The 27180-nt window shown below is 46.6% G+C and overlaps 1 protein-coding gene across 2 annotated transcripts in view; it reads left to right on the top strand.

Moving 5' to 3' along the window:
- Positions 1 to 27180, top strand: part of MAP3K9 (mitogen-activated protein kinase kinase kinase 9) — a 77831-nt gene that overhangs the window by 19481 nt on the left and 31170 nt on the right. The window contains exons 1-2 of one of the 2 annotated variants that reach the window (XM_027111643.1): positions 13381 to 14457; positions 25084 to 25264. In XM_027111643.1, the coding sequence (XP_026967444.1) occupies positions 14280 to 14457; positions 25084 to 25264 (359 nt within the window). In that variant the 5' untranslated portion in view covers positions 13381 to 14279. Of the gene's footprint in view, positions 1 to 13380; positions 14458 to 25083; positions 25265 to 27180 lie in introns of those variants that run through there. The other variant, XM_027111642.1, reaches the window with a different exon arrangement.

Below are 27180 nucleotides of genomic sequence, written 5' to 3'. Positions count from 1 at the left end.
TGTACGTGGGCCTCTCACTGTTGTGGCCTCTCCCATTGCGGAGCACAGGCTCCGGACGCGCAGGCTCAGCGGCCATGGCTCACGGGCCCAGCCGCTCCGCGGCATGTGGGATCCTCCCGGACCGGGGCACCTACCCGTGTCCCCTGCATCGGCAGGCGGACTCTCAATCACTGTGCCATCAGGGAAGCCCCTATCTGTTTTATATATAGTAGTGCATATATGTTAATCCCAACCTCCTAATTTACCCCTCCTCCCCCCACTAGGATTCTTGACAGCAGAGGTGTTGTTTTTCCGTCTTCCACCTTTCCCTGCTCCCTACCTCCCCCATCCCTCGAATCCTGCCTAATACAGGACTTGCATATGGCACTCCCTATGTTTGGCAGAAATTCCAATTTTGCTGTGAAATCCTGCCTTTTCTGTCCCTAGTTCCTTTCTGGATGGACTCAAACTCCTTTACTGAGTGAGCTGCCTTTGCTCTTGTCCAGCCCTGGCTTTTATCTCTTCATTTCATAAACTTTTCAGGATCTTGGGACCCTAAGGAAGGGGTTCCTTGGAGTTGCTGGGAAGGTCAGAAGCCTACTGTTTGCCTCTGGAATCGCCCACCTCTGAAGGCTGCGTCTGTCTACCCATCCCTGGGAGCACGGTTGTGGGTGAGGCAGGGGCGAGGCCTGTCGCCCCACCAGTGGGGCTGCAGGGCCCTGGCAGTGATGGGTCTTGTAGCTCAGACCTCTCCCTGCAAATCCTTGAGACTTTTGCAACCTGATTTGTCTGATAAGGCAGTGTAACAGGAAGAAGGATGATTGAAAAAAGACAAGAAGTTATCCCAGATTCCGCTGTGCGAATCTGGCTTTTTTAATGGTCATATATGATTTGCTCAGTATACCTCATCTTCTCCTGCCATTTTAGCCATAGTGCACATTGCTGTCTGGACACTTCCTGTATGTTTTTGTTTCTGCATTCTGTTAACCTTCAGAACCCCAGAGGAAGGGGAAAGCGGCATGGCTGGGGAAAATAGTGATAGTCTTCTGTTTCCAGTGATTCTAATTTTCTCTTGTGTTTACTGGTAAGGTTAGAGCTTAAAGGAGCCTTCGGTTGTGACCTGGAGAAATTGAGTGACTTGCCTAAAGCCACGCCCTCGGGGTTGCTGAGTCTCCTGACTGTGTTCTTTCTCTCAGCCACCCCCAGACCCTGACAGTGGCCGGTTACTCTGTCTGGCTTTCCAGCCAGTCCACAGTATGGTAGACAGTGGTGGCACGAGGCTCTAGACACCATCTGAGGAATCAGGCATGACTGACTTACAGGGCCCAGAGGTCAAAGCTGAGGGGTGAAGTCTGTGTCTTTCCTGCTTGCCAACATGAACTTGGTCATTTTCTTCACTGTGTTATGTAGAAGGATAACAGTATTCACTGCTCTTCTAGGTAGTTGAATTTTCAGGAAAAAAAACCAGTAGAAACATTTTGCTTCTTTTTTTCCCTCAGCTTTACTGAGATATAATTGACATATAACATTGTGTACGTTTAAGGTGCACAATGTGATGTCACACATGTATACTGTGAAATGATCACCCCAGTAGGGGTAGTTAACACATCCATCACCTCTCATAACTACCATGTTTTTGTATGGTGAGAACGTTTAAGATTTATTCTCCTAGCAACTTTCAAGTGTATAGTACAGTGCTGTTAACTAGAGTCACCGTGCTGTACATTACATCCCCAGAACTTACTCATCTGGTAACTGGAAGTTTGTACCCTTCTCCTCATTTCTCCCATGTCTCAGCCCCTGGCAACCACCTTTCTACTCTCTGTTTCTATGGCTTTGGCTTTTTAAGATTCCACATGTAAGTGAGATCGTACAGTATTTGTCTTTCTCTGATTTATTTCATTTAGTGTAATGCCCTCAAGGTTTATCCATGGTGTCACACATGGCAGGATTTCCTTTTTTTATGGCTGAATAATAGTCCATTGTGTGTGTGTGTGTGTGTGTGTGTGTGTGTATGTATACATACACACCTCATCTTCTTTGTGCATTCATCCGCAGATGGACATTTAGTTTTTTATGTATCTTGCCTATTGTGAATAACACTATAATGAACATGGGAGTGGAGACATCTCTTCTAGATAGTGATTTCATCTCCTTTGGATATATATCCAGAACTGGGATTGCTGGATCCTATGGTAGTTCTATTTTTTAATTTTTTGGAGCCTCCATACTGTTCTCCGTAGTGGCTGCCCTGATTTACATTCCCACCAACAGTGCCCAAGGGTTCCCTTTTCTCCACGTCCTCTCCAGCATTTGTTTCTTGTCTTTGATAATAGCCATTCTAACAGGTGTGAGGTCATATCTCATTGTGGTTGTTAATTTGCAATTCCCTGATATTAGTGATGTTGAACACCTTTTCACGTGCCTGTTGGCCATCTGTATATCTTCTTAGGAAAAATTTCTATTCAGGTCCTCTACCCATTTTTTAATCAGATTGAAAAATATTTTTATAAGCAGTCAACTCCTGGCTACCTGAGCTTAGGGACAGGAGTCCCGGGGGTGGATCAGTAACAATCTCCCTGCGACTGGAGGTTCTTCTCTCCCCGCTCCCCACCCCATAGGAGACCTACCCTTTCTAATATTTGGATTAAATTATTTGTCTGTCCCATGTGCATAGCAGCTAGTGACAAGGAAGGATGCCCCATCGAGTCCCATGGGTGGTAATGGAAAATCAACGTAAATTTTTCCCATGAAACTTCTCTCAGTTGATTTAAGATTATTAGTGTAATGTGGCATTATCTGATTTTTTCCCCCTAGCTTATTATTCATGGTGAAGCAGTAAATGGCACTCCCCAGTATTCTTAGAGATAGGATGAAGAATAATCCCATTTTGTATTTGGTGCTATAGAATTTTGTTTGGAACAGTATCTAAGGTACTCCGGGCAGAGGTGGTGATAACCCCCATTTTACAGTAGAGGAAAATGGGGTTCAGAGAGGTTTACTGCCTTGCGCAAGAATAGAGCTAGAGAATGGTGGTGCCTGAACTTGAATCCTGGGCATCTGTCGGGCAGATCATCCCCGCATCTAGAATTGCAGGGAGGGGATCCTTCACTGTTCCAGCTCAGGGGCCTCTGACACCTGTAGACCTGAGGTCCTAAAATACACAGGAGCTGAGAACTCGTTTCTCATTTCTCCTTTCCCCCTCCAGAAGCACAACATGCGCCTCAGCTGTCATTCTGTAGCCTGCCTCAGCTTTGCTTCTTGTTAGTGTTGGCCCTGAACCAAAATTATGCTTACGTACAGCTGTGCAAAAGTTGGGTCATAACAGAAGTTTCTGCTTCATTGACTCTTGTTTTTGCCTGTGTTTGTGTTGTGGTTTTGTTTTTGGTTAAACAAGGGACGTATGTATAGATTTCAGATAAATTCACAGTTGCTGGTTTATGGAATTTAAAAATTTCTAACCAGAAGAGTAATGTAAACATTCAGAAAGGGTTTGGACACATTTGTTAATGGCAGAGCCCTTCGTGGTTTTTCAGGTGCCCTGACTCTTAGCTCCGTGTCATCTGGGAGGTGAGCAGGCCTTCCTGGGGCGTTGCTTTTGCAGCTGAGTTTGTAACCAGATGGACCGTGTTGGACCAGTGTGGCAATTCCATGCCCCAAGGAGGACAGACCGCTAGGCATGTTTTGTGGTGCCCACTTATATTTTTAGATTAACGCTATGAAAAAGAAATTTGACTTTTCACCATTCATTCCTTAGTTCTCTGATTGATTGCTGGGGGAACAGCACCCGGACTCTTATGCGCAAAGCTTCTCAGCTGCTCCCTTTTCCTGCCTGCCTCGCAAAGAGAATTTTGACTCTGTTACTACTACTACTTTCGAGCTTTTGTGATGGGAGGAAAGGAGAGGGGACAAGGCCTAGAATCCTACACATTCAGCCCGACAAACACTTTTTAAAAAGGAATTCTAAGCAGGAAATTTGTGAGCTTCTTTGTGGAAGGGCCATGAGTGGGAGAAAAAAGAAGGATTTAAGAAGTGTTGCTGTGAGCCCTCTGGTGCCCGACAAAATAAGTCACATCCACCTAAGTTAGATTTCCTTTAGGATCCTCCCTGCAATGAACACATCTCTGCCCTGTGATTCTAACATGTGAGTCTGGCTTTATATGCATGGCTCTAGGTTGGATGGATCATGAATCTGGTCAGTTTTAGGCCCCTCATAAGCTTTCTGGTGCTCGATTTGGGATGTAGTATATAGGAGGAGCGGCTGAGATGGGAAAGTCAACCATAATGACCTTCTGGGAAGAGTAAGAATGTCCCCGCTCAGGAAAAAGGAAGGACATCCCTTAAGTACAGCAAATAAGGCACTTGAGCTTATTCCCAGCAGCTTCTGGCTGTGCCCGATATGCGCACCTTCCCAGGTAGCAGGGATGGAAAGAACAGACCGGCTTTCCCCTGGAAACTTGACCTGTACCACCTTGAGAATCTGTGTGGTCTTGAGTTTTCCCAGCCATAGTAAGATCCTCAACTCCATCCCACAGGGGGTGGGATTTGTAGAGTACTCTTTGGAGGTAGGCTGGAGAGGTGCAGGCACATACCTTGTCTCACCCAGCCCAGTGCGCGCGGAGGAGGAAGGAAGGTCCTAGGAAGGACATCCATAGCATAGAGAGGAAGACGGTGAGTCAGAACAAAGATAGTGTGACCTGCGGAGGCCTGGAGGTTGGTCACTCCTACTCTTAGGCAGAGAGGTTGAGGGATGACTCACAGGAAACTTTAATCTGTGTTTCTTAGCTTTCCAGGACTGTTAAGGACTGGTGGTTCAAAGTGGCAACTTCCACTGTGTTGAGACTTTGTGCTTGGGGATTCCTTGCTTGCAAGGTGATGGTGATGGGTGTCTGCAGTGGGCGTGCTGCTTCCTCCTCTGCCCTCAAATCCTTTCTCCCGGGCTTCCCTGGTGGCGCAGTGGTTGAGAGTCCGTCTGCCGATGCAGGGGATGTGGGTTCGTGCCCCGGTCCGGGAAGATCCCACGTGCCGCGGAGTGGCTGGGCCCATGAGCCATGGCCGCTGAGCCTGCGCGTCCGGAGCCTGTGCTCCGCAACGGAAGAGGCCACAACAGTGAGAGGCCCGCGTACCGCAAAAAAAAAAAAAAAAAAATCCTTTCTCCCCTTTGATGCCCTGGGTGAAGTGCAGGTCACAGAGCCTGGAATGTTTGCCTTGTGCCTGGGTGATGATTCTCAACCCAATAGATCCTTGTGAGAAATGGATGTGTCTGCTCTTATGAAGATGCTGTAGGCAATATGACAGGTCACTTTATCATAGGCCTACATAGATGTCTCTGCCACCATGTTCTTCCCACCCTCGGGAGCCATACTGTGTAAACACACCCAGACAACCAGGACAGTATGAAGCAGTGTGGAATGGTGTGCCAAGGGAATCTGAGATGGTGTCTGAAGCAGTCAGAATCCTCTGGAAGGCCTGATGGAGGAGTTGGGAGAAGAAGGAGTAGGATTCAGGGGGAACTGGTAGTAGGGTGGTGGGCCACAGCAATGACTTTCCAGGGAAGGGGCCTGTCCCAGCTCAGACAAGGCCAAGTGTTTGTCGACACTGTGTCCCTGTCACCCGGGTTCTTTAGGGAATTCCCAGACCTGGGCTACTGAACAGGAAAGCCAGGTTCCCAAGTAGTTGAGCCTTCCCTGTGGATACAGCTCCTGTCTCTATGTGGCTGGAGAGCAGAGTGTGGTACAGTGTTAGGGCCTCTGAGTCAGGCAGATCTGGCTTTGGGCAAGGTCCTCAACCTCTGAGCCCATTTCTTCTTCTGTCAAATGGGAATAATCTTAGCTTTAACTCATAGCACTGTAATGAGCGTTAAGTGAACTTATGCATGTAAGCCCTTAGCATAATGCCTGGCACAAAGTAAATGCTCAATAAAAGGGAGCTTTTCCTTTCCTTAAAATTCTGTTTCCAAGAGCAGCTGCTGCTTTGGTGGCAGCAGATATGAGAATAGACTCACAAGTATGTCACCAACTGTTTCCGTTCCTATTGCCTTGGAACAAACCACCCCAAACAAGAGCCATTTCTTTATGCTCGTGGGGTTTGGCGTCAGGAATTTGGAAAAGGTTCAGTAGGAATGGCTTGTTCCTGCTTCTCAGCGTCTGGAGCCTCAGCTGGGAAGATGTGAAGCCTCTGGGTGAGGCCACAGATGGAGACAGGAATCCTCTGAAAGCCTTGTTTGTGTACATGTCTGGTGCCTGGGCTGGGAGGACTTGAAGGCTGGATGGCTGGTGGGGTTGCCTGTGTGTCGCTCTCCCTGAGCGTGGCTGTCTCAAGGCTCTCGGACTACTTATGTGGGGGCTCAAGGCTTCAAGCACAGGTGATCTGGTGAACAAGCTGCATCATCTTTTCTGGCCTGGCTTGGAAGTCCCACAGTGTCACTTCCTCTGCATCCTGGCAGTTAAAGTGAGCCTCAGGCCCACCCAGATTCACCCAGAGGCAAAGTAGACCCACCTTTCAGTGGGAGGGGTGTCAGGGTCCCACTGGAGGAAGCATATAAGATGGGAGATGTTGTTGTGCCATTTTGAAAGTCAACCTCCTTTGCCTGCCCGGGAACTCTGGTGGCAGAGCTGGGGATACAAGGTTCTGGGGAGCCGGTGATGTAGCAGCACCCCACACCCACATGCCAAGAAAGAAGAATGACTCTTTGTTGACAAAATCATCAGCGGTCTGAGATGCTGACTCTTTTGTGATTATTTTTATGTAGTTTGTAGCTGGGTGCGTCCGAGGCCTGACAGAGATCTGGCATCTGTCCTCAGTCACTTTGAGCCAGGATGGTGGGAGTGTTCAGGGCAGGCGGGTGTTGGAGGTGTTTTTTTTTAATAAGGAAAGTGGCTGCAGGGGGGCTCTGCCTTTGGCTTTCTATCTCCTGCTGGTGCCGTGTCTGGACGAGCTCAGGGCTGGAGTCCCAGCTGTGTTATCTGGGCTTAATTTGCACAAGATGGCAATGGCTATAGGTGCCCAAGTGGACGGACGTCTTTTGAAATAGTCATATTTTAGGATTCTGCCAACAGCAAGGTGTCCGGCAAACACACGCTGGGGACTCTGGCCAGCAAGGTGGCACCGGCTTTTCTGTTTTAATCACAGGAAGCTTGGCTGTAAGAAGACTTTTCCTCAGCAGCATGAGTGAGGTAGGAAGGGGGTAGAGCATCCAAAGAAGAGATGAAAAGGAAGTTCCTGTGGAAAGCTGGGGCTGGTCAAGGGGTCACTGAAAAATAGCTTGAAACAGTCTGATGAATTGCTGTGCCTGCCTGAGACCAGCCATTGTCAATCTCTAAATAGAGTAGTTCCCGACCATGTCCCCTTCTATCCTTCAGCTCAAAAAGGCAACAGAAATCCACCTCTCTTGCTGTTGAATTGCGTGCCAAGCACACATGTGGGCACATTCTGAAGAAGGCTGGTGCTCTGAGCTGTTTCTCAAGCGCTGGTCCACACAGGTGCCCATGATTTTCCCTTATTCCCCGTGGCGCATAGTCACAACACAGCCAGCCAGAGTCGGGGCATGGCCCGGAAGCCTGGACACTCCTGGGGTGCTGCGATACTGCCTCCGTATCGCAGTCGTGGTAACTACCCAGCCTGTCGGAATTGTGCTTAAGGCCCAGGTGCCTGTCTGAGGACTGGTTCTCCAGAGTAACACCCTAGCCGGCCCTGGGAAGCTCATCTATCGAATCCATCCCCTCTGGCCTGATTCTTAGCCCGGGCCGTTCCCCGAGCTCTCAGCTGCACACCTTTGGCCGACGCTGTGAAGCACAGGGCCCTGGCATCGGGGGCTGGCCCGTCGTGCCAGATCAGTGCAGGACGGAGCCGCTGTGGCAAATAACGTCTGGTCTCGGCATGCCAGGACCGTGGAGCTGCACGTGGTCCAGACGGTGGCAGTCAGTGACGTGTGAGTTGGTGGCTACAACTGGAAGCGAAGGAGCCGTGTTCCTCCGTGGTTGTGGAGAGGCTGGGGGGGGATGGGCAGCTTTGGTCCCTGTTGGAAGGGAAGGGTGGGTGGGAGGATGTTGGTGCAGACGTAGGGGAATAGGGCCCCTAAAAGCCCCTGTACTCACTGGATGCTCATACCTTCCCGCGTGCCGTGCAAAGCCAGAGGGTCTTCCCCTGACTAGCCAGCCGTTCCTTCTCCCCGTACGTGTAATTAATGACTCTGTCTCTTCTCCCATCATCCCCATCTCCATCCCCAGTAGTATCTAGTTCACTCTTCACCACGTGCCCTGGACAGTTGTAATACGTTACTTATTGTGTCCTTGCTGCCAGCCTCTTGCTTTTTCAGTTCCATTTGTCTCACTGCAACTGTGTTTTGCTAAAACACAAGTCTGATCACACCACTTCCCTGCTTAAAAACTGCCTGTGACTCCAGGGTAGATCCCAGCTCCTCCGTGTGGCCTGCGTCTTTCGCTCCTGCCCCAGCCCAGTGCACTCCAGCTCCATCTTTTCCTTTTCCCCCTCATGAAGGTTCTGCTCCAGCTACAAGGGACTCTTTCCTATTTCTCCAAGGCATCAAGGTTCTTTCTCTCTTTGGACTGGAATCACATTATTCCGCCTACCGAGAGTGGCCTTCTGATGCTCTCTCTTGGACTAAGCCCTGACCCTTCTTTACAGCTCCAAGAGCACATGTGTATTTTGTGACCATCTTCGGAGGAGGTCCCTTTGTTATTTCCAGAGTCCTCAACAGTAGGTGCTCAAATAAGATGGGGCAGAATCAGATCATCGGTAAGCGCATGGCACCTGAAGCCAGTCATCTCAGCTCTGCCACTTCCTGGCTGTGTGACTTTGAGGCACATCCTCACTTGCTTCAGCCGCAGCTTGTTTCTTCATCTGTAAATAGAGGTGAAAACACTACCCATCTCCTGAGTTTTTTAAATGAGATAGTGCACGTAAAATGCTTAGCACAGTGCCCGGCATGCTCCGTAAATACCAGCAATGATGATGGTAGTGGTTACAGATGTGGCCTTGTGGCCAGAATGAATGGGCGTAGAGACGTGAGAATGAGGGACGTGCCTTCCTATTTTCCTCTATAAGATCATCTCTTCATCCCTCTGTGTTCCTCCCCTTTTTGCCTATCTGGGTGTCTGCTGACTTTTTCCAGGAACCAAAGCAGTTGGTATCTTCTACTGGCCAAAGTCAGTGGATTCTCACGCAGGAATGTTAGTAGGGACGAGTGTCCATCCCTAGGAGTAACAACCTGGATACTCTCCCAGTTCTAGGTGTGATCCTGGACGTCGGTTGTATTTTAGAGGCTTTAGTTAACCTCAGATCCCTTTCCACCCATGGTGGTGGTGCCTCCTTCCCAGAAAGGAGGTGGACGCTCCAGTTCCTCAGGGTGGGGCCCTGAGGTCTGTGGACAAAGCCCAGCATCTCAAGAGTTGACTTGCTGGGGCATGTGACCCTCCGGTGAGGGGCTGCTCCTTGCGCCTCAGAATTCCATCCAGTGCACCTTGGCCATTTTTAATAGCTCCAGGCTGGACTTATAGGGGAGACTTTCTGACCCCTGGACTGTGATGGAGCAAGGAGAATCTTCCTCCCTGAAATAACCTCTTCCCCCATTTTTGAATAAGAAGAATGGTCCTTTCTGGGATGAATGAGCAATGAGTAACGTTTCCCTGTTAGTGGGCAGTGGAACCCAGGTCCAGAGTTTCAGAGCTGATGCTTATTCTTTGCCTTTCTGATATATGAGACTCAGTCTTTCTTACCGCTCTGTGGAGGGCCTTTCTGCTGTTCGGGAGGTGAATCACTGGGTAGGGCACACGTTTTAGAAAAGGAAGAAGAGATGCTGATGGTGGCTTGGTATGGGTGGGGGCAGGAACTGAAGATTGCCCTGTGAAAGGGACAGTTAGATACGCACTGGGCCAAGCACCAGGGGTCCTAGAGGTGGGTGGAAAGTTAGAGATGGGTCAGTGTTGGGTGTTTCATGGTCGTTACAGCCTAGTGGCTGAAGGGCTGATGGGAGAGGATTCTGTAAATTGAAGTGGAGATTCTGGATTGAGAACATTTTGTTTTGCGCTTCACTGAACAGCTGTGTTGGGCCCACCTGCTACTGCTTAGCACCAGGTACACACCTGCCTCGAGGATGAAGTGTCGGTAGCGGAACTTCAGGATCCTTGGACTTCTCTGCTTTATGAGTTCTTATCCTCACACTTGTGAACATTTAAGTTTTCTCTCCCCAGCTCTCCCACTGACCTTCCTGATGGTTTGCCTAGCTATACCATCTAGAGGGCTGTGACTTAAAGATGGTCAGTGGTATTGAGTTTGCAGGGTCAGCTTGTATCACCCAAAGCAAAACTCAAAGCGTCTAAAATGGTGGCGCAGGAGGGTGACTTGTCCTGCCCGCCGTCCATACCTTTCGCCCAACCCTCAAGCTAAGGTACTGTCTCAGCTGTAGTGCTCTTAGCACACCTGTGCCTTGAATTAAGGCTGGTGAGAGGCTGCCCCCCAGCAAGCTTTTGCCACTGCACCTTGCCAAAGCTGTCCCACTTTGAGTGTCTTCTAGCTCCTCAAGTATTTACAGCCTTTACTTCTAAAGCACTCCCATTTAAATGTAAAGGGACCGGTTCCCTCCCTTAGAAGGATCTAGAGCAATACTCAAATGGTTTGGTTTTAGAGACCCTCAGGGTTCTAGTGGAAAGGACAGTGGACTCAAGTAGAATTAGGTTTGACTCCTAGCTTCCGGGGCTTCTCTGCCAGTTTTCTTCAGCTCTGGACACAGTTATCCCTCCTTGTCCCTCCCAGTGAGAATTAGCCATAAACTTGACAGAGAAAACCACTCTTAGCAGTGGCTCTGTCCATACAGGACATAGGATTAGGTGAGCAGCCTGCCCAATTAATTTATGATCTGAGCCCACCCCAAGACACATCAGATGCAGATGTGGTTCATACACCGTGGCATAGGAGAGACCAGCACTGTGGAGATGCAAGGTATTGTAGAGATGAAACTATTAAACACTGGGACCCCCGAGGGGAGGGGGCAGCAAGGTATAGGGGAAGGAGCACGGGCAGGAGTCACCTCCTGCCTCTCTCTCTGCCTAGATGTGGAAAGGTTACTTAACCTTTGAGCCCAGCTTTCCCATTTATAAAATGAGGATGTTACCCCCCTTGCAGAGTTGCGATGAAGACTGGATGAGGTGACGTATGTGAAGTTCCTAGTATTATACCTGGGACATAGCAGGCATGCAAGAAATGGTAGCTATTGTTATTATTAAATGACATAATTTTAACAAAAAAATACATGTTTATTTTAGCGATTTCAACAATATAGATGAACATAAAAGAAAAAAATAACTTGTTACCCCAAATCCCAGTACCCAGAGATAACTACTGATAGCATTTAGGTATATATCCTTCAGGTGTTTTTCTATGTGATAGATAGCATATTCTTAACAAAAAGTAGTATGATCAAATTATGTATTTTGGTATACTAATACTTTATTATAATATAGTCACATATATTATTAAATTGCCTACTGCATCTCTTTTACACGTATTTTTAAAGTAATGCATGTACATTATCTAGTTTAACAAGCCAAATTATATCCCAAGGCTCATAATAAAAAATAAAGACCTCCTGCTCTAGCTTTTCTTACTCCCTGAATCTCCCTCTTGGTTAGTGATCTTCTTGAGGGAAGGTACTGGTTTAATTTATATTTGAACACTCAGTACTTAACACAATGCATATGGGCCCTCTATACACGTGGGCTTCTGGGGGGGAGGGATTTAAGTAAACACTTAATATAGAACATGACATTCTACTTAAAAAAAATATGCAGCTGAAACACGTTTCAAGTTGAATCATTTTATAGCAGCTTGGAGAGGCCGTCCAAATCTTTGGCTATATCTTATGGAGATTTTATTGCCTGGAATATTGCTTTTGGTTTAGATTTTCAATTTTAATATGTCTACTTCTGTTCTGCTATAAAGAGATTTTGTAGTAGTGGAATTGAACTTTGTATTAGTTAGATTAGGTGAGCTCTGAGAAACAGACACCCAAAGTAACAGTGGCTGAAATAAGAAGTTCTTCTCTTGTATGTAAAAGTTGGACGGGATACAGTCCATGGTTGGCATGGCATCTCTGTTCCACGAGCCCTACACTCCTTCCCATCCATAGCTCTGCCAACTTTTGGGCACGATCTTCTCCTCCTGGTCCAAGATGGTAGCTCCAGCTATCACGTTCATGTTCTGGGCAGCACAGTGTAGGAAGGGGTGAAAAGAAGGGCCAAAGGCCCTGAGCTGATGCCTTTCAAGACAGGTTACAGAAAGCAGCCACATGATACTTTTTAGTCACTTGGCTGTACCTTGGAACAAGGAGCCTGGGAAATGTTAATGTTATCCGTGGCCAGGTGCCCATCTTGAAATGGAGGGTTCTGTTACTATGGGAGGAGGGGAGAGTAACCACTGCAGGGCGACTAGCAGTCTAGGTCACAGATTTTAGGCTCTTTTCCTATCATTAATCCCTTGTTAGTCCTTTCATGATACGTTGCCAGGATTGCTAAAGTAGCAGTTCGTTTCTGCTGTGTTTTCACTTTGTTTTCTCTTTATCACAAATGCTGCTGACTCTGTCCTTCTCTTTTAACCCTTCCTTGGAGATGCCCTCCCATCCACTCCTCTGGAAGCACAGGCTTTGGGACACCTGATTGGATGCGAGATGATGGCAGACAGGTGGATCCTTTCCTCAGGGACAGTTACTGGCTGTTGTTTTGCAGAACGGTCTTCCAGTGGCAGCACTGTGGTCAGCAGTTCCCAGTGGTGGGCTGCAGACCCCTGGGGAGGGGGCTACTGCTAGGTGCCTTTGAATCTAAATGCATTGTAGAAAGTGTAACTATTCCTATTTCTGTTTTTCAAAGGTGTGTAGGTGCTGTTGTGTTGATTAAATACAAATTCATTTAAAAGCACTTTTCATCGGGGTGTTTAATACAGCATGGTGGTCCTGGGCTCTCATTGTGATTTCCTCCAGACCTGGCTTGTGTCCTGACCCTGCCTCTTGCACCTGTGGACCACCCTCTCTGAATTTCACTCTCCACGTCTGAAGTGGCTTCCCGAATGGTTGAGAGAATTAAATAAGATTATGCACGTAGGACTTCCCTGGTGGCGCAGTGGTTAAGAATCCGCCTGCCAGTACAGGGGACACGGGTTCAAGTTTTGGTCCGGGAAGATCCCACATGCCGCGGAGCAAATAGGCCCGTGCCCCACAACTACTGAGCTCGCGTGCCACAACTACTGAAGCCCGTACACCTGGAGCCCGTGCTCTGCAACAAAGAGAAGCCACCGCAATGAGAAGCCCGCGCACCGCAACAAAGAGTAGCCCCCGCTCGCCCCAACTAGAGAAAGCCCGTGCACAGCAACGAAGACCCAATGCAGCCAATAAATAAATAAATAAATAAATAAATTTATTTAAAAAAAGAAAAAAAAGATTATGCATTTAAATAACTTAGCTCAGCTGCAGCGCACACGAAGGCCCCCCCGAACATGAGCTCTGGTTATTGTTTTTTTCTTAATCAACACACACTAAAAGTACATCTGCCATCATAATAACATTTTGTAAGCTGAACGGACATATTTTAAAAGATTAGGAATCATTGCCGTAGCTTCTTTGGTGAAGCCAGTGTAGTCAACCCTCAAACAGGTATTTGGGGGCCACTCCTTAACTGACTTAATTAGAAACCTTTGCGGGTGGTTTGTATTCATTCATTCAGGACAAGTATTTATTGAGCGCCTATTATGCCTCTTCAGGTTACAGGCCCAGAAAGGGAGGTCATTACAGTTCAGCTTTGCCCTGGCTCTGGGTCATAGGACAAGGTCACTCATTGTACCGACTGTTCTCTGGCTTTGCCAGGAGTTCATCGCACACATCCGTTAACTTTGGTTTCCTCTTCTTTACCAAGAGGGGGTGGAACCTAAATCCCCAAGCACCCGGTTCTCCCCACCTTTCTGTAGTTCTTCCGACAGGGATTTCTGGCTGCCTGTGCCCAAATGTTTGTTGGGAAGCACGGTTTTCTATGCTGGCTTAGCGCGGCTCTGCTGACAGTGCTGAACGCGGCTGGGTCCTCAGCGGCTGCCGGCATGGCAGCACCACACCTCTGCTGAGACGCAGAGTCAAGAAGTCTAGGTGGTGAATCATTTGCCTGGGCGAGCAAGTCTGTCTGGCCTCTCTTGGTCTTGCCTGGAGGGACAGTGGGCTGAGGGCCAGGGCGCAGGAGAGGCTGGGGCTTGGATGTTGGCCGTGCTCTCACTGCATGCTGGTGCCCCATGAGTGAGGCTCTTCTATGTGGCTCTGGCTGATTCAGCACCACAGAGGGCCTGCTGTGTGCTTACTGCTGGCCTGTTGGTACCCTGGGCTGCTGGGTGGGGCTGGAGCCCAAGGTCTTCTTCCCACCTCCACTGCAGGCAATGGGCTGCAGGAAGCTAGCGTCTCCAGTGCTGACTCAGGCCTGGCTGTGTCTGGTGAGTGGAGCTTTTCTCTGGGGTAGAATCATTTGGCCTAACTCCTCTTCGCCCTTGAGTGTAGCTGTCTTTCAGCTCAGGTGGGTGGTGGACCTTGGCTGACCCCAGGAGAGACCAACACAGCTTTCAGGGAATTATAGACTCTGAGAATGTCAGAGATGGGGGCACAGGGGCCTGGTGAAGATCGCACAATGCTGAAGCCAGAACCCAGGCGTTCTGGGTCTTCATCTGTTGCTTTTTCCTTTCTGCCTTGTTGAAGCTCAGAGATAGTTCTGGTTAAGGTGGGAGAGGATGCTGTGACGTACATCTGGTGGTTGAACTCTGAGCTTTGACAGGAGCGAGCAAGAGGACAGATTTCTCCAACTGGGAGAGATAGAAGAACCAAGCCAAGGAAAGCCGGAAGCCCCTGCAGGATACCTCTGGATACAGACTACGTCAGTTTCCTTCTCCCTACCCCAGCAAACTAACGAAAGCAAAGGCACGATCTGGGCTGGGATGGCAGGCTGAATACATACCTCAGCTTGTGCTCTCTCTTAAAACCCAGCTAGAACTACAGGAACTCGCAAGACCAACAGCAGAGTAGACAACAGTAGCGAAGTTTTAGAAGCTGGAAAACAGATGAGCCGTAACTAACTTAGGAGGTTTGAGAAAGATAATTTTAACCTGACAGTGAGGAAAGCAAAGAACGAATTTATATCACAGAATCCCTAAAAGTCTAGGAACTGGCAGCACCTGGTACCTCCAGAACTGGAGCGAAGCGGGCGCTAAAATAAAACGGGTCAGGTAGCGACGATATGAAATGCATTCCTCCCCCACTCCGTGCCGCCAGCTGCCTGCCTCTCCTTTCGGAAGAGGAAACTGGTTTCTGGGCTGGGGGACGCAGGCACAGGGTATGGGTATGGGGACTTTAATTTAAAAATGGAGTGATGAGATAACTGTTTACATACGGAAGCCTGCGACCACCTTGGCCCTCCCCCAACTTGATTCCCAGCACACTGGCAGCCAGACCTTTATTTTCCCACAGTTGGAAGAGTGCTTGACCAGCTCAACAGAATGACCGCAGGTGTTCTTGTCTAGGCTTCCCTGGCTCTCCCTACAGAGAAGCTGGAAGTTGACAGATTGCTTCTGTGTGCTTAGAGGTTCTAGTTAGCTTTTGATCCCTCACTCCTTGCCCCCAACCCCCGCCCAAACTTATTATTATGGAAAACACACACACAAGGAAGGAGAAACAGCATGATGAACCCCCATGTACTCAGTTTCCAAAATGACCAACTCATGGGTAATCTTGTCTCTTCAGTCACCCCACTCATTTCCACCCTTGATTATTTTGAAGTACATCTGCGACATTCTATTTTTTTGGGTAAATATTTCAGTATGTACCTTTGAAACATAAGGATTTCCTTTTTAAAGCATAAGCCCAATTTGGTTCTTGATCATGAACAGACAATCAAGGAGTACAGCAACTCTGAGCAAAAGTGCATTAGAGACCAAAGCACAAATAGAAAAAGCAGCTGAGACAGACTGCACTGGGAGAAACAAAGAAATAAAAAAAGAACCATTAGTAATATGCTCAGGTAAAAGAAAGGATATTGTGCCCGTATTACAGAAACAGGCATTACACAGCTACATGTGCTCTTGCCACTCAATTGAAAAAAACATTCAGAGAACAAAACAGAGGTCCATTAGAAATTACAATCATGATAGGGGAAATGAGAAGAAACCCAATAGAAGGGTTAGAAGACAAAGTGATGACATCTCAGAAAGAAGATCAAAAAGCAGAAAAGATGAAAAATAGAGGAGAAAAGATAAGAAAACTGGAGGACCAGTAAAGAAAGACTAATACCTAAATAATAGAGGTTCTAGAGAGAGAGAAAACAGAGAAATATAGGGGAGGAAAATAACAGTAAGATACTTCAAGAAAATTCCCTGTAACTGAAGAGCATGAGAGTTCAGATTTGGAAGTACTCACGAAGTCCCCACCCAAGGTGTATTCCTATTCCTTTGATATTTCAGAAAACTGGGGATTAAGAAGAGACTAAAAATTTCCCAAAAGAAAAAGACATGTCACATACAGAGCATCAGAAAGCAAAATGGCTCGGGGCTCCTTAACTGCAGTGTTGGAAGCAAGAAATTGATGCACGATGCCTTCAAAACGATGAAGGAAAATCTCCAATCATTTTTATGCCAAGTATGGGGATGGAATGTAGACATTTTCTAACAAAAAAAAATGTACCTTCCATGTGTTCTTTCTAAAGAGCTGTTGGAGAATGCATATCACCAAAGTAAGAGGAAAGCAGCAGAAAGAGAAAGTGGGGTACAGGACGTGGGAGATAGATGAAGGGAAACCCCTGAGGACTGTGAAAGGAGATCCCAGGGGAGCAGCTGTGCATCGGACATAGAGGGGGGCAGTTTAGATCCGGTAGTGTGACTCAGGACGCTCATCACCAACTCACCTATTGCTGGTGTTCCGTCAATTTAACCTGAGGACTGACTACCTGGGGAGCCTGGTCAGGATTCTTCTCTGTATTTGGCTGTCTTGCTCATGTGCTGATGAAGCTCTTTGTCCCGTTGGCTGGACAGACGGAAGCGTTTTCTTTGCCCAACCCCAAGAACCCGAGTGAATTTAGAAACAGAAAATACAGGGAGCCCACTCCCCAACCAAATTTCTGATGGATGTCCAGTATCTGCATCTCTCCCCGCAGTTCCCTGCTGCCACATGTCCCCACTGTGGTCATCTCTGCAGGTTTTCTACTACTCATATATGATCGTGCTTACTGACTTTCCCAGAAAGGGCTCTAGTCAGCTCTCTGGGACCATGGCCAGACGCTGTATTTAGCTTATTTCCTTGAGAGCCTTCATCTAACAAAAGGCAGTATTTTTACTGTATTGTGGGTAGAATTGTGTCCCCCTGAAAAAGACATGATGAAGTTCTAACCTGTGAATGTGACCTTATTTGGAAATAGGATCTTTGTAATCAAGTGAAGATGAGGTCCTATTGGATAGGGACTGGACCTCGTCCAATGCCTGATGTTTTTATAAGAAGAGGGAAATTTGGATACAGACACATGGCGATGGGAATGCCATGTGAAGAACAGAGATAGATGCAGAGGGCAGATGGCCAGTGAAGAGGTTGGAGTTATGCTGCCCTAAGCTGGGGAACACCAAGAATTGCTGGCAGACACCAGGAGCTGGAAGAGGCAAGGGAGGATTCTCCCTGTAGCCTTTGGAGGTAGCATGGCCATGGCCGACACCTTGATTTTAGACTAAAATTCTTGCCGTCAGATCTGAGAGACAGTAGATTTCGGTTGTTTTAAGCCACCACATTTGTGTTAATTTGTTAGGCAGCCCTAGGAAACTAGTATACACAGCTACATTTGTGCTTGTCACTCACTTTTACAAAACTAAGCAATATCTTAATTTATGGATGTATACATAGGTGGTAAGATGACAAAGTGAGGTAAACGGATAAATAACAGAAGTCAAGATTGTGAGACGTCTGGGGAGAGGGAAGGGATGTGATGGAGAGGAACGTGTGGAGCTTCTAAGGGACTGGATGGAGTCACATGGGTTTTCATCTTATTTTCTTTAAATCTTTTTTTTTTTTTTTTTTGCGGTACGTGGGCCTCTCACTGTCGTGGCCTCTCCCGTTGCGGAGCACAGGCTCCGGACGCACAGGCGCAGCGGCCATGGCTCACGGGCCCAGCCGCTCCGCGGCATGTGGGATCTTCCCGGACCGGGGCACGAACCCGTGTCCCCTGCATCGGCAGGCGGACTCTCAACCACTGCGCCACCAGGGAAGCCCTTGGTTTAGTCTTCTTTTTTTTTAAAGTTTACTGTCAAAGGTATATACACATAAAAGAGTGTATTAAAAACACGATTTGGGGCTTCCCTGGTGGCGCATTGGCTGAGAGTCCTCCTGCCGATGCAGGGGACACGGGTTCGTGCCCCGGTCCGGGAAGATCCCACATGCCGCGGAGCGGCTGGGCCCGTGAGCCATGGCCGCTGCGCCTGTGCGTCCGGAGCCTGTGCTCCGCAACGGGAGAGGCCACAAAAAAAAAAAACAAACTTTATTGCTAAAAAAATGTTAACCATCATCTGAGCCTTCAGTGAGTCATATGTTTTTGCTGGTGGAGGGTCTTGCCTCAGTGTCAAGGGCTGCTGTGTGATCAGGGTGGCCATTTCTTAAAATAAGACAGTGAAGTCTACTGCATTGATTGACTCTTATTTCTCATCTATAGACAAATGATTTCTCTATAGCATACAATGCTTTTTTGATAGCCTTTTACCCACAGTAGAGCTTCTTTTGATATTGGAGTCAGTTCTCTCAAACCCTGCAGCTGCTTTATCAACTAAGTTTTATGTAATATTCTATCTTTGTCATTTCAATGATCTTCACCAGGAGTAGATTCCGTCTCGAGAAATCACTTTCTTTGCTCATCCATTAAGAAGCAACTCCTCATTTGTTAAAGTTTTATCATGAGATTGCAGCAATTCAGTCCCATCTTCAGGCTCCACTTCTAATTCTAGTTGCTGTTTCCATCACATCTGCAGTTACTTCTTCCATCCGAGTCTTGAACCCCTCAAAGTCATCCATGAGGGTTGGAACCAACTTCTTCCAAATTCCTGTTAATGTTGATATTTTGAACATCATGAATGTTCTTAATGGCATCTAGAATGTTGAATCCTTTCCAGAAGGTTTTTAGTTGACTTTGCTCAGATCCATCAGAGAAATCACTATGGCAGCTCTAGCCTTAAGAAATGTATTTCTTAAATAGTTTTAAGTTTTGAAAGGTGAAGTTGCACCTTGATCCACGGGGTGCAGAATGGATGTTGTGTTAGCAGGCATGAAAACAACAAGAATCTCATTGTACATCTCCATTAGAGCTCTTGGGTGGCCACATGTATTGTCAGTGAGCAGTAATATTTTGAAAGGAGTCTTTTTCTGAGCAGTAGGTCTCAACAGTGAGCTTAAAGTAATCAGTAAACCATGTTATAAACAGATGTGCTGTCATCCAGCCTTCGTTGTTCATTTAGAGAACACAGGCAGAGTAAATGTAGCATAATTCTTAAGGGCCCTAGGATTTTTGGAATGGTAAATGAGCATTGGCTTCAGCTTAAAGTCACGAGCTGCATTAGCCCCTAAAAAGAGAATCAGCCTGTCCTTTGAAGCTTTGAAGTCAGGTATTGACTTCTCCTCTCTAGCTATGAAAGTCCTAGGTAGCATCTTCTTCCAATAGAATGCTGTCTCATCTACACTGAAAATCTGTTGTTTGGTGGAGCCCCCTTCATTGATGATCTTGGCTAGATCTCTGGATAACTTGCAGCAGCTTCTACATGAGCACTTGCTGCTCCACCTTGCTCTTTTATGTTATGGAGACGGCTTCTTTCCTTAAACCTCTTGAACCAACCTCTGCTAGCTCCAGACTTTTCTTCTGCAGCTTCCTAACTTCTCTCAGCCTTCCTAGAGAGTCAGGGTCTTGCTCTGGTTTAGGCTTTGGCTTAAGGGAATGTTGTGGCTGGTTTGATATTCTATCCAGAGCACCAAAACTTTCTCCATATTGGCACTAAGGCTGTTTTGCTTTCTTATCATCTGTGTGTTCACTGGAGTAGCACTTTTAATTTCCTTCAAGAGCTTTCCCTTTACATTCAGAACTTGACTCACTGATACAAGAGGCCCAGCTTTTGGCCTTTTTTGGCTTTTGACATGCCTTCCTCACCAAGCTTAATCATTTCGAGTTTTTGATTTAAAGTGAGAGAGTTTCACCTGAACACTTAGAATCCATAGTAGGGTTCTTACATGGCCTAATTTCAGTATTGTTGTGTCTCAGGGAATAAGGAGGCCCGAGGAGAGGAAGAGAGATGGGGGAACAGCCAGTTGGTGGAGCAATCAGAACACACACAGCACTTACCGATTAAGTTTCCATCTTATGTGGGCATGGTTTGTGGTTCCCCAAAACAATTACAACGGTAAGATCAAAGATCACTGATCACCACAACAGACGTAATAATAATGAAAAAGTTTGAAATATTGGGAGAATTGCCACGTGTGACACAGAGACAGGAAGTGAGCAAATGCTGTTGGAAAAATGGCGCCAATAAACTTGCTCAGTGCAGGGTTCTCACAAACCTTCAATCTGTAAAAAAATGCAATATCTGTGAAACACAATAAAACGAGGTATGCCTGTACATAGTAAATGAGCAATAATGGGTAGCTATCATTATTATTTAATCAACCATTCCATTTATTTATACAGTAAAAATTTATTACATGGTTATTTTGTGTCAGGGCCTGCCAGGCTTCCTACCAGGGTTCTCAATACCTTGAACTTGGAGCCCCATGGTTTCCACTTATGTATGAGACACTTAGTCGTAATCGTAGTAATGATAGCTGTAATGTCCTGAGCTCCTAATTATGTGTCAGGCATTCTGCTAGGTGCTTTATTACTGTATTGCCTTTAATCTTTATCCCCATTTTATAGAAGCAGGAATAGAGATGTAGAGTCTATGAAACTTACCCAGGGTTACATAGAAAATGTCAAGCCTGGGATTTAGATTGTCTGCTCTTTTTTTTTTTTTTCTTTTCTTTTTTCTGTTCTGCACTGACTGTTGTTACTGTCACCCTAAATCCATTATGTCCCAGACTGAACTTGGTTTCCTCAAATGGGCTTTGTCTTTCAACTTCTCAGTCAGGGGCGCGACCATTCTACTTGTCACCCATGTCTGAAAGGCGGGAGATGTCTCCTTTCTCCATCAAGCCCCTGTATCTGGTTAATCACTAGGATTTTAGTTCAAATGCATCTTTTTCTCCCTCTTTCTCTTATCCTGGCTGGTCCCCTCTTGACTTGAATTTGTTAGTTTTCAGCATTTTTTCCACTGCCCCCCATGAAAGGGGAGGTTTACACAATACACTTTGATGGACTTCACCAGATTTTGATAAAACACCCGTACGTTTTCCAAGAAGTAAAGCACAGTAGTTTGTTACTGCTGCAGCTGCTTGTCAGCAGTAGAAGCTTGGAATGGGCTCACTGCAGTGGTACAGATAAGTAAGCTGCTGTGAATATAACCTTTCTCTCCTACCCAGGAAAACATGTTTGGAGAGAACTATGCTCCACTCTGTTTTAAAAAGTAAAGCTTTCCCCTTTAACAAACAGTACTGGGAAAAGTGGATATCTACATGCAAAAGGATGGCGTTGGACCCCTCTCTCATATGATATACAAAAATTAAAGAAGAATGGATCAACAACCTAAATGTAAGAGCTGAAACTGTAATACTCTTAGAAGAAAACATAGGGGCAAATCTTCATGAACTTGAATTTGACAGCTCTTTGGTATTACATCAAAAGTACTGTATGAGCAACAAAAGGAAAAATAGATAAAGTGGACTTCATCTAAATTAAAAACTTTTGTACATCAAAGGACGTTATCAAGTAAGTAAAAAGATAGCCTACAGAGAGGGAAAAATATTTGCAAATCACATATTTGATAAGGGTCTAGTATCCAGCATATATAAAGAACTCATAACTCAACAACAAAACAACAGACATTTCTTCAGAGAAGACATACAAATGGCCAGAAAGCACATGAAAAGATGCTCAACGTCGTTAGTCATTAGGGAAATGCAAATCAAACCCACAGTGAGATACCACTTCACATCCACTAGAATGGCTATAATAAGAAAAAGGAAAATGACAGGTATGGTGAGGATGTGGAGAAATTGGAACCTTCATACATTGCTAATGGGAACGTAAAATGGTTCAGCTGCTGTGGAAAATAGTTTGCTGATTCTTCAAAAAGTTCAACATAGAATTACCATATAAACTAGTAATTCCACTCCTAAAGAATTGAAAACAGGTACTCAAACAAGTATACGTGTACACGTGTTCATAGTAGATTCACAGTAACCAACAGATGGAAACAACCCAAATGTCTGTCAATGGACAGAAGGAGAAACAAATAGTGGTATATACATATGATTGAATATTATGCAGTCAGAAGAAGGAGTAAAGTGCTGGTATGAGCAAAAATGTGGATGAACCTTGGAAACATGCTAAGTGAAATAACCAGATGTGTCACATATTGTATGATTCCATTTATATGAAATATGCAGAATAGGTAAATCGATAGAGATAGGAAGCAGGTTGGTGGTTGCCAGAGGCTGGGAAGAGGGGAGAATGGGGAACAATGCTTAATGGGTGTGGAATTTCCTTTTTGGGGGTGATGAAAACGTTTTGGCACTAGGTAGAGGGGATGGTTGTACCACGTTGTGAATGTACTAAATGCTACTGAATTGTTCATGTTAAAATGGTTAATTTCACGTTATGTGAATTTCATCTCAATTTTTAAAATCTCCAAAAAAAAAAAAAAAGTAAAGCTTTCACAAACTTTGTTGCTTTAATTGTTAATAGTAATGCGTACTTGGTAGATGTATTTCAGGACACTGTTCTTGAGAATCATTGCCGGAATTGCTAGCTGCCAGGATTATAGCCCGCTCTCCTTTGCTGGGGGCAGGCCCCCTAGGCCAGGGCTTTCTAACTCAGATGCCTTCAGGGGCATTTACCCTGTTGGGATAAATGTTTGAGGTCAGCTGGATGTAAGGCATCAGGGAGTCATGGAGATTAGGTGGAACTGGGCTGGGCATGCACTGTCTAAATGCATTCCAGTTTAGACAGACTGCCCCTGGGCTGGTTCTTGCCCCGTCTTCATCTTTCGGCCATCCCTCTTAAGCCATCTGACAGACTGATGTATTTTAAAAATCATCTTCAGCATGCCATCCCATTTGTAAAAACCAATTTCCTGTTGCAGAATCTAAACCTCTCTGCCTTCCCTTTCCCGCAGAGGCTCTGAGAAAGCTCAGCTGGACCCTTACAGCATCGTGAAACTGTTACCCTCCTCCTACCTCACCCTGTCCCAGCCACCTGGAGGCCTCGGGTGACAGGACTGAGCCCCATTAGATCTGTAAGGGGAAAGGCTCTCTCTGAATCCTCCGTTTAAGGGCGACTCAGGGAAATGCTCAGCAGCTGGTTGCCGCCACTGCAGAGGGCATGGTGGGTTTCTGTGGTGCCACTTCCCCAGCAGTCTGAATGCATGTCAGTCCGTTATCTGTCTACCCGCAGAGAAGGGGAGAGAGGCACAGAAGAATCTGGAAAGAGTTTTGTGATTAGATGAGATATAGGAAGTTGTTTTTTGTTTGTTCGTTTTCATCTGCCCAAGCTTTTAGAGGCTTGGACCCATCAGGATGCTGGAAGCTTGGAGCAGGCGGGGTGTGTCAGGGGAGCAGGGGGGAGGGTGTGGAGGAAGGAGGCTTAGTCCATTAGATCTAGGGAGTGGCTGGCACTGACTTCTCTTATGCTTCCAGCCCTATAGCTGCTTGTAATCCCTCTTTACTGCTGATGTTCTGGGAAGCATGTAGGACGTAGAGATCTTTGGCCCACGTCCTTTCATTATGTAACACTTCAGTGGACGTGTGCCGGGGCGGGGTTTGGGGGAGCAGGAAGAGAAAAGTACCGTCGTGTGACTTGAGGGACTCCCTGCGGCTCTTGCCCCCAAATCCAGCCCCCTTACCCCACTCTCCCCATTTAGACTTGAGTGGCAGAGAGAATCTTCCTTCCTTCCCTGAAATCCCATGTACAGAGCTCTGAACTCCCGACGGCTCAGCGTCTGGCCCACAGAGGTGGTGCTGACCCAGGGCCCTTGGAACTGTCCCACCTGTGGAGATGGAGGCTCGGCCTCCTCGTATCCCAGGAGCTCGCTTGCTGCCGACTCAGGCAGGGTTTCTGGCCTTTGCTTACAGCACTTTAGTCGACGGGCGTTTTTGCTCTTTGGGGGGAGGTTGGCTCCCACGAGGGCATGCTTCTCGCTGGAGCCGTCATGTTGGGTGAGCCTCAGCGTGTGTGCCCTCTGACCTCCAGCCTGTCAGCCACTCCCCAGTGGGTGCTGCTGAGTTCCTGGATTAAGGGAAAATCTCTGCCCAAATGACATGCTTTTTTTTCTTTAGTTTTTATTTTATATTGGAGGATAGTTGGTTAACAGTGTTGGACACCTGAAACTAAGACATGCTTTCTTAAGACTATAAATAAAGTCACGTGGAGAGGTTCGTGGAAACTGTTGAGACACTGTCGGAAACCTTAAAAGCCCAGCAGGCAACCTCCACTCCTGGTGCTGTGAGAGTGCTCAAAGCCCAGCGGCGGCCTGGAAGTCAGGAAGGCCGGGTAGCCGCTCCTCAGAAGGGTGGGCTGTGAGTGGGCCATATGGTGGCATGGCAGCAGGGAAGGCTCTCCAGCCAGGCTGCCAGGGTTTCAGCCCTGGCTTATTAGTTGAGTGGTCTTGGAAGATTTATTTAGTGGTGCTGTATCTCAGTGTCCTCACCTGTATGTAGAGCAGCGACGGCAGTCGTATGTACCTCATAAGGTTGTTGCGAGGGTTGAAGATAATGCCTGTAAAATACTTGGCACCAAAATGGATGCATCCTAGGTGTTTAAAGATGGCGGCTCCCACCACCCACCCATAGGAGCCACACGATGGAGCCTGCAGGAGAGGACAAGAGGATGGCGGGAGGGCTCTGTATTGTGTGGTTTCCCCGTGATTCACGCAGACTCTGGTTTCTTCTGTATTCCTTTCCTTGCCCAGTACTGATCCTCCAGAAGGTGGAGAACGGAGACCTGAGCAAAAAGGTTCTGAAGATCACCGATTTTGGCCTGGCTCGGGAATGGCACCGAACCACCAAGATGAGCGCAGCAGGGACGTATGCCTGGATGGCACCTGAAGTCATTCGTGCCTCCATGTTTTCCAAAGGCAGCGACGTGTGGAGGTAAGGTCCAGAGGTGCAGGGTCAGCGCCCCCCAGATCTATTTTGGCTGCACAGATGCTTCGGGACTTGGAGAATTGGGGTTGCATAGAATCCCAGGCACCCCAGGTAGGTCTAGGTGACCCCTTCAGAGCAATCCGCACTAAATCCCACGTTGCCAAAGGACAGTTTCTAACACCTTCATCTGCCAGAAATCCCCCCAGTGCTATGGGGCAAGTACCACCTCTGTGTAGGCCCCTTTGTGTTGGTGATTGCTCCCTAGGAAGGACCAGGAGATTCTAGGGGCAGTGTGTACTGACCTCCAGGGTGGTGAGGGTACCCAGACAGTCCTGGAGACCTTCCCCACGGTCACCCTGGCTTGCTTAGCAACAGTGGCTGTTACTGTTGGACTTGTTCTCACTATAAGCCCTTCAGCTGATGAGTATTGTTTGTGCTGTCTCTTTTTTCTGGGTGGGCTGGAAATTATCCTTTCCAGTTATCCAGTTAAGCTTTTAGTCAGGGCTCTGTCTTGCCTGTCGAGCATTGATATAGAAATGGGAAGAGATAGGTCTCAAGCATGCGCCCAGAACTGCAGAGTCAAAGATTAGACCAACCGTTCCCCTTAGTTAATGTCAGCCCAAGAGGTCGCAAGGACATGTTGGATCTAAAAATCTTTCTCCCACTGATGGGAGGATGAGCATCTACAGAGTAAGCATCCTCATGACTGTGAGACAGTAGCATCACCTTGGTAGGCAAAAGAAAGGACTGTAGATTATCATCGTATTTCATCTATGAAGTTGTTGCTTCTTGTTGTAAAGTGAGCTTGTGTGTGTGTATATTTTACTTGTTGTAAAGTGAGCTTGTTGTGTGTGTATATTTTAAATAACAGCTTTATTGAGGTATTACTCACATACTGTAAAGTGCACTTTTTAAAATGTATAAGCCAGTGGTTTTTAGTAAATTTACAATGTTTTACATTGATCATCATTGTTATTAGTTTCCTAAGGCTGCTGTAACAAATTACCACACACCTGGTGGCGTAAAGCAATACAAATTTACAGTCTAGAGGCCAAAAGTCTGAAATCGGTATCAGCAGGGCCATACTCTCTCCAGAGACTCTGGGGCAGATTCTGTTGCAAATAAGCATTCTGGGTATTAGGACATGGACATATCTTTTCAGGGCCACCATTCAACCCATGACAACCACTGACTATTTCCAGAATATTTTTTATCACTCAAAAAAACCCTCAATACCTATTAGTAGTCGTTCCCTCATACCCCCTACCCTCCCCCTACCCCCTGGCAACCACTAATTTACTTTCTGTCACTGTGGATTTGCCTCTTCTGGACATTTCATATAAATGGAATCATACAGTATGTGCTCTTCTGTGACTGGCTTTTTTCATTTGCATAATGTTTCCAGGGTTCATCTATGTTTTTCAGAACTTCATCCTTTTAATAGCTGAATCATATTCCATCATATGGGTATACCACAATTTGTCTGTTCTTTAGTTGATGGACATTTGGGTTGTTTCACTTTTTGTCTAATGTAAATAATGCTGCTGTGGACATTTGTTTACATGCTTTTGTGTGAACATATGTTTTCAGTTCTCTTGGATGGTGTACACCTAGGAGTGAAATTTTCTGATTCATATGGTAATTCTATATTTAACCTTTTCAGGAACTGCCAGACAGTTTCTTACCACAGCCATTACCATGAGCAACGCAGGAGGGTTCCAATTTCTCCACATCCTCTCAACACTTGTTATTTTTTATTATAGCCATCCTAGTGGATGTGAAGTGGTATATCTCACTGTGGTTTTGATTTGTGTTTCCCTAATGACATCGAGCATCTTTCCATGTGCTTATTGGCCATTTGTATATCTTCTCTGAATAACTATCTGTTCAAATCCTTTGCCAATTTTAAAATTGGGTTATAT

Source organism: Aethalodelphis obliquidens, unplaced genomic scaffold (assembly GCF_003676395.1).
Source record: "Aethalodelphis obliquidens isolate GAN/ISIS:26980383/991018 unplaced genomic scaffold, ASM367639v1 scaffold10, whole genome shotgun sequence".
NCBI lineage: Eukaryota > Metazoa > Chordata > Mammalia > Artiodactyla > Delphinidae > Aethalodelphis > Aethalodelphis obliquidens.
The sequence above is the reverse complement of the archived record's forward strand: the minus strand, read 5'-3'. Positions and strand labels throughout refer to the sequence as shown.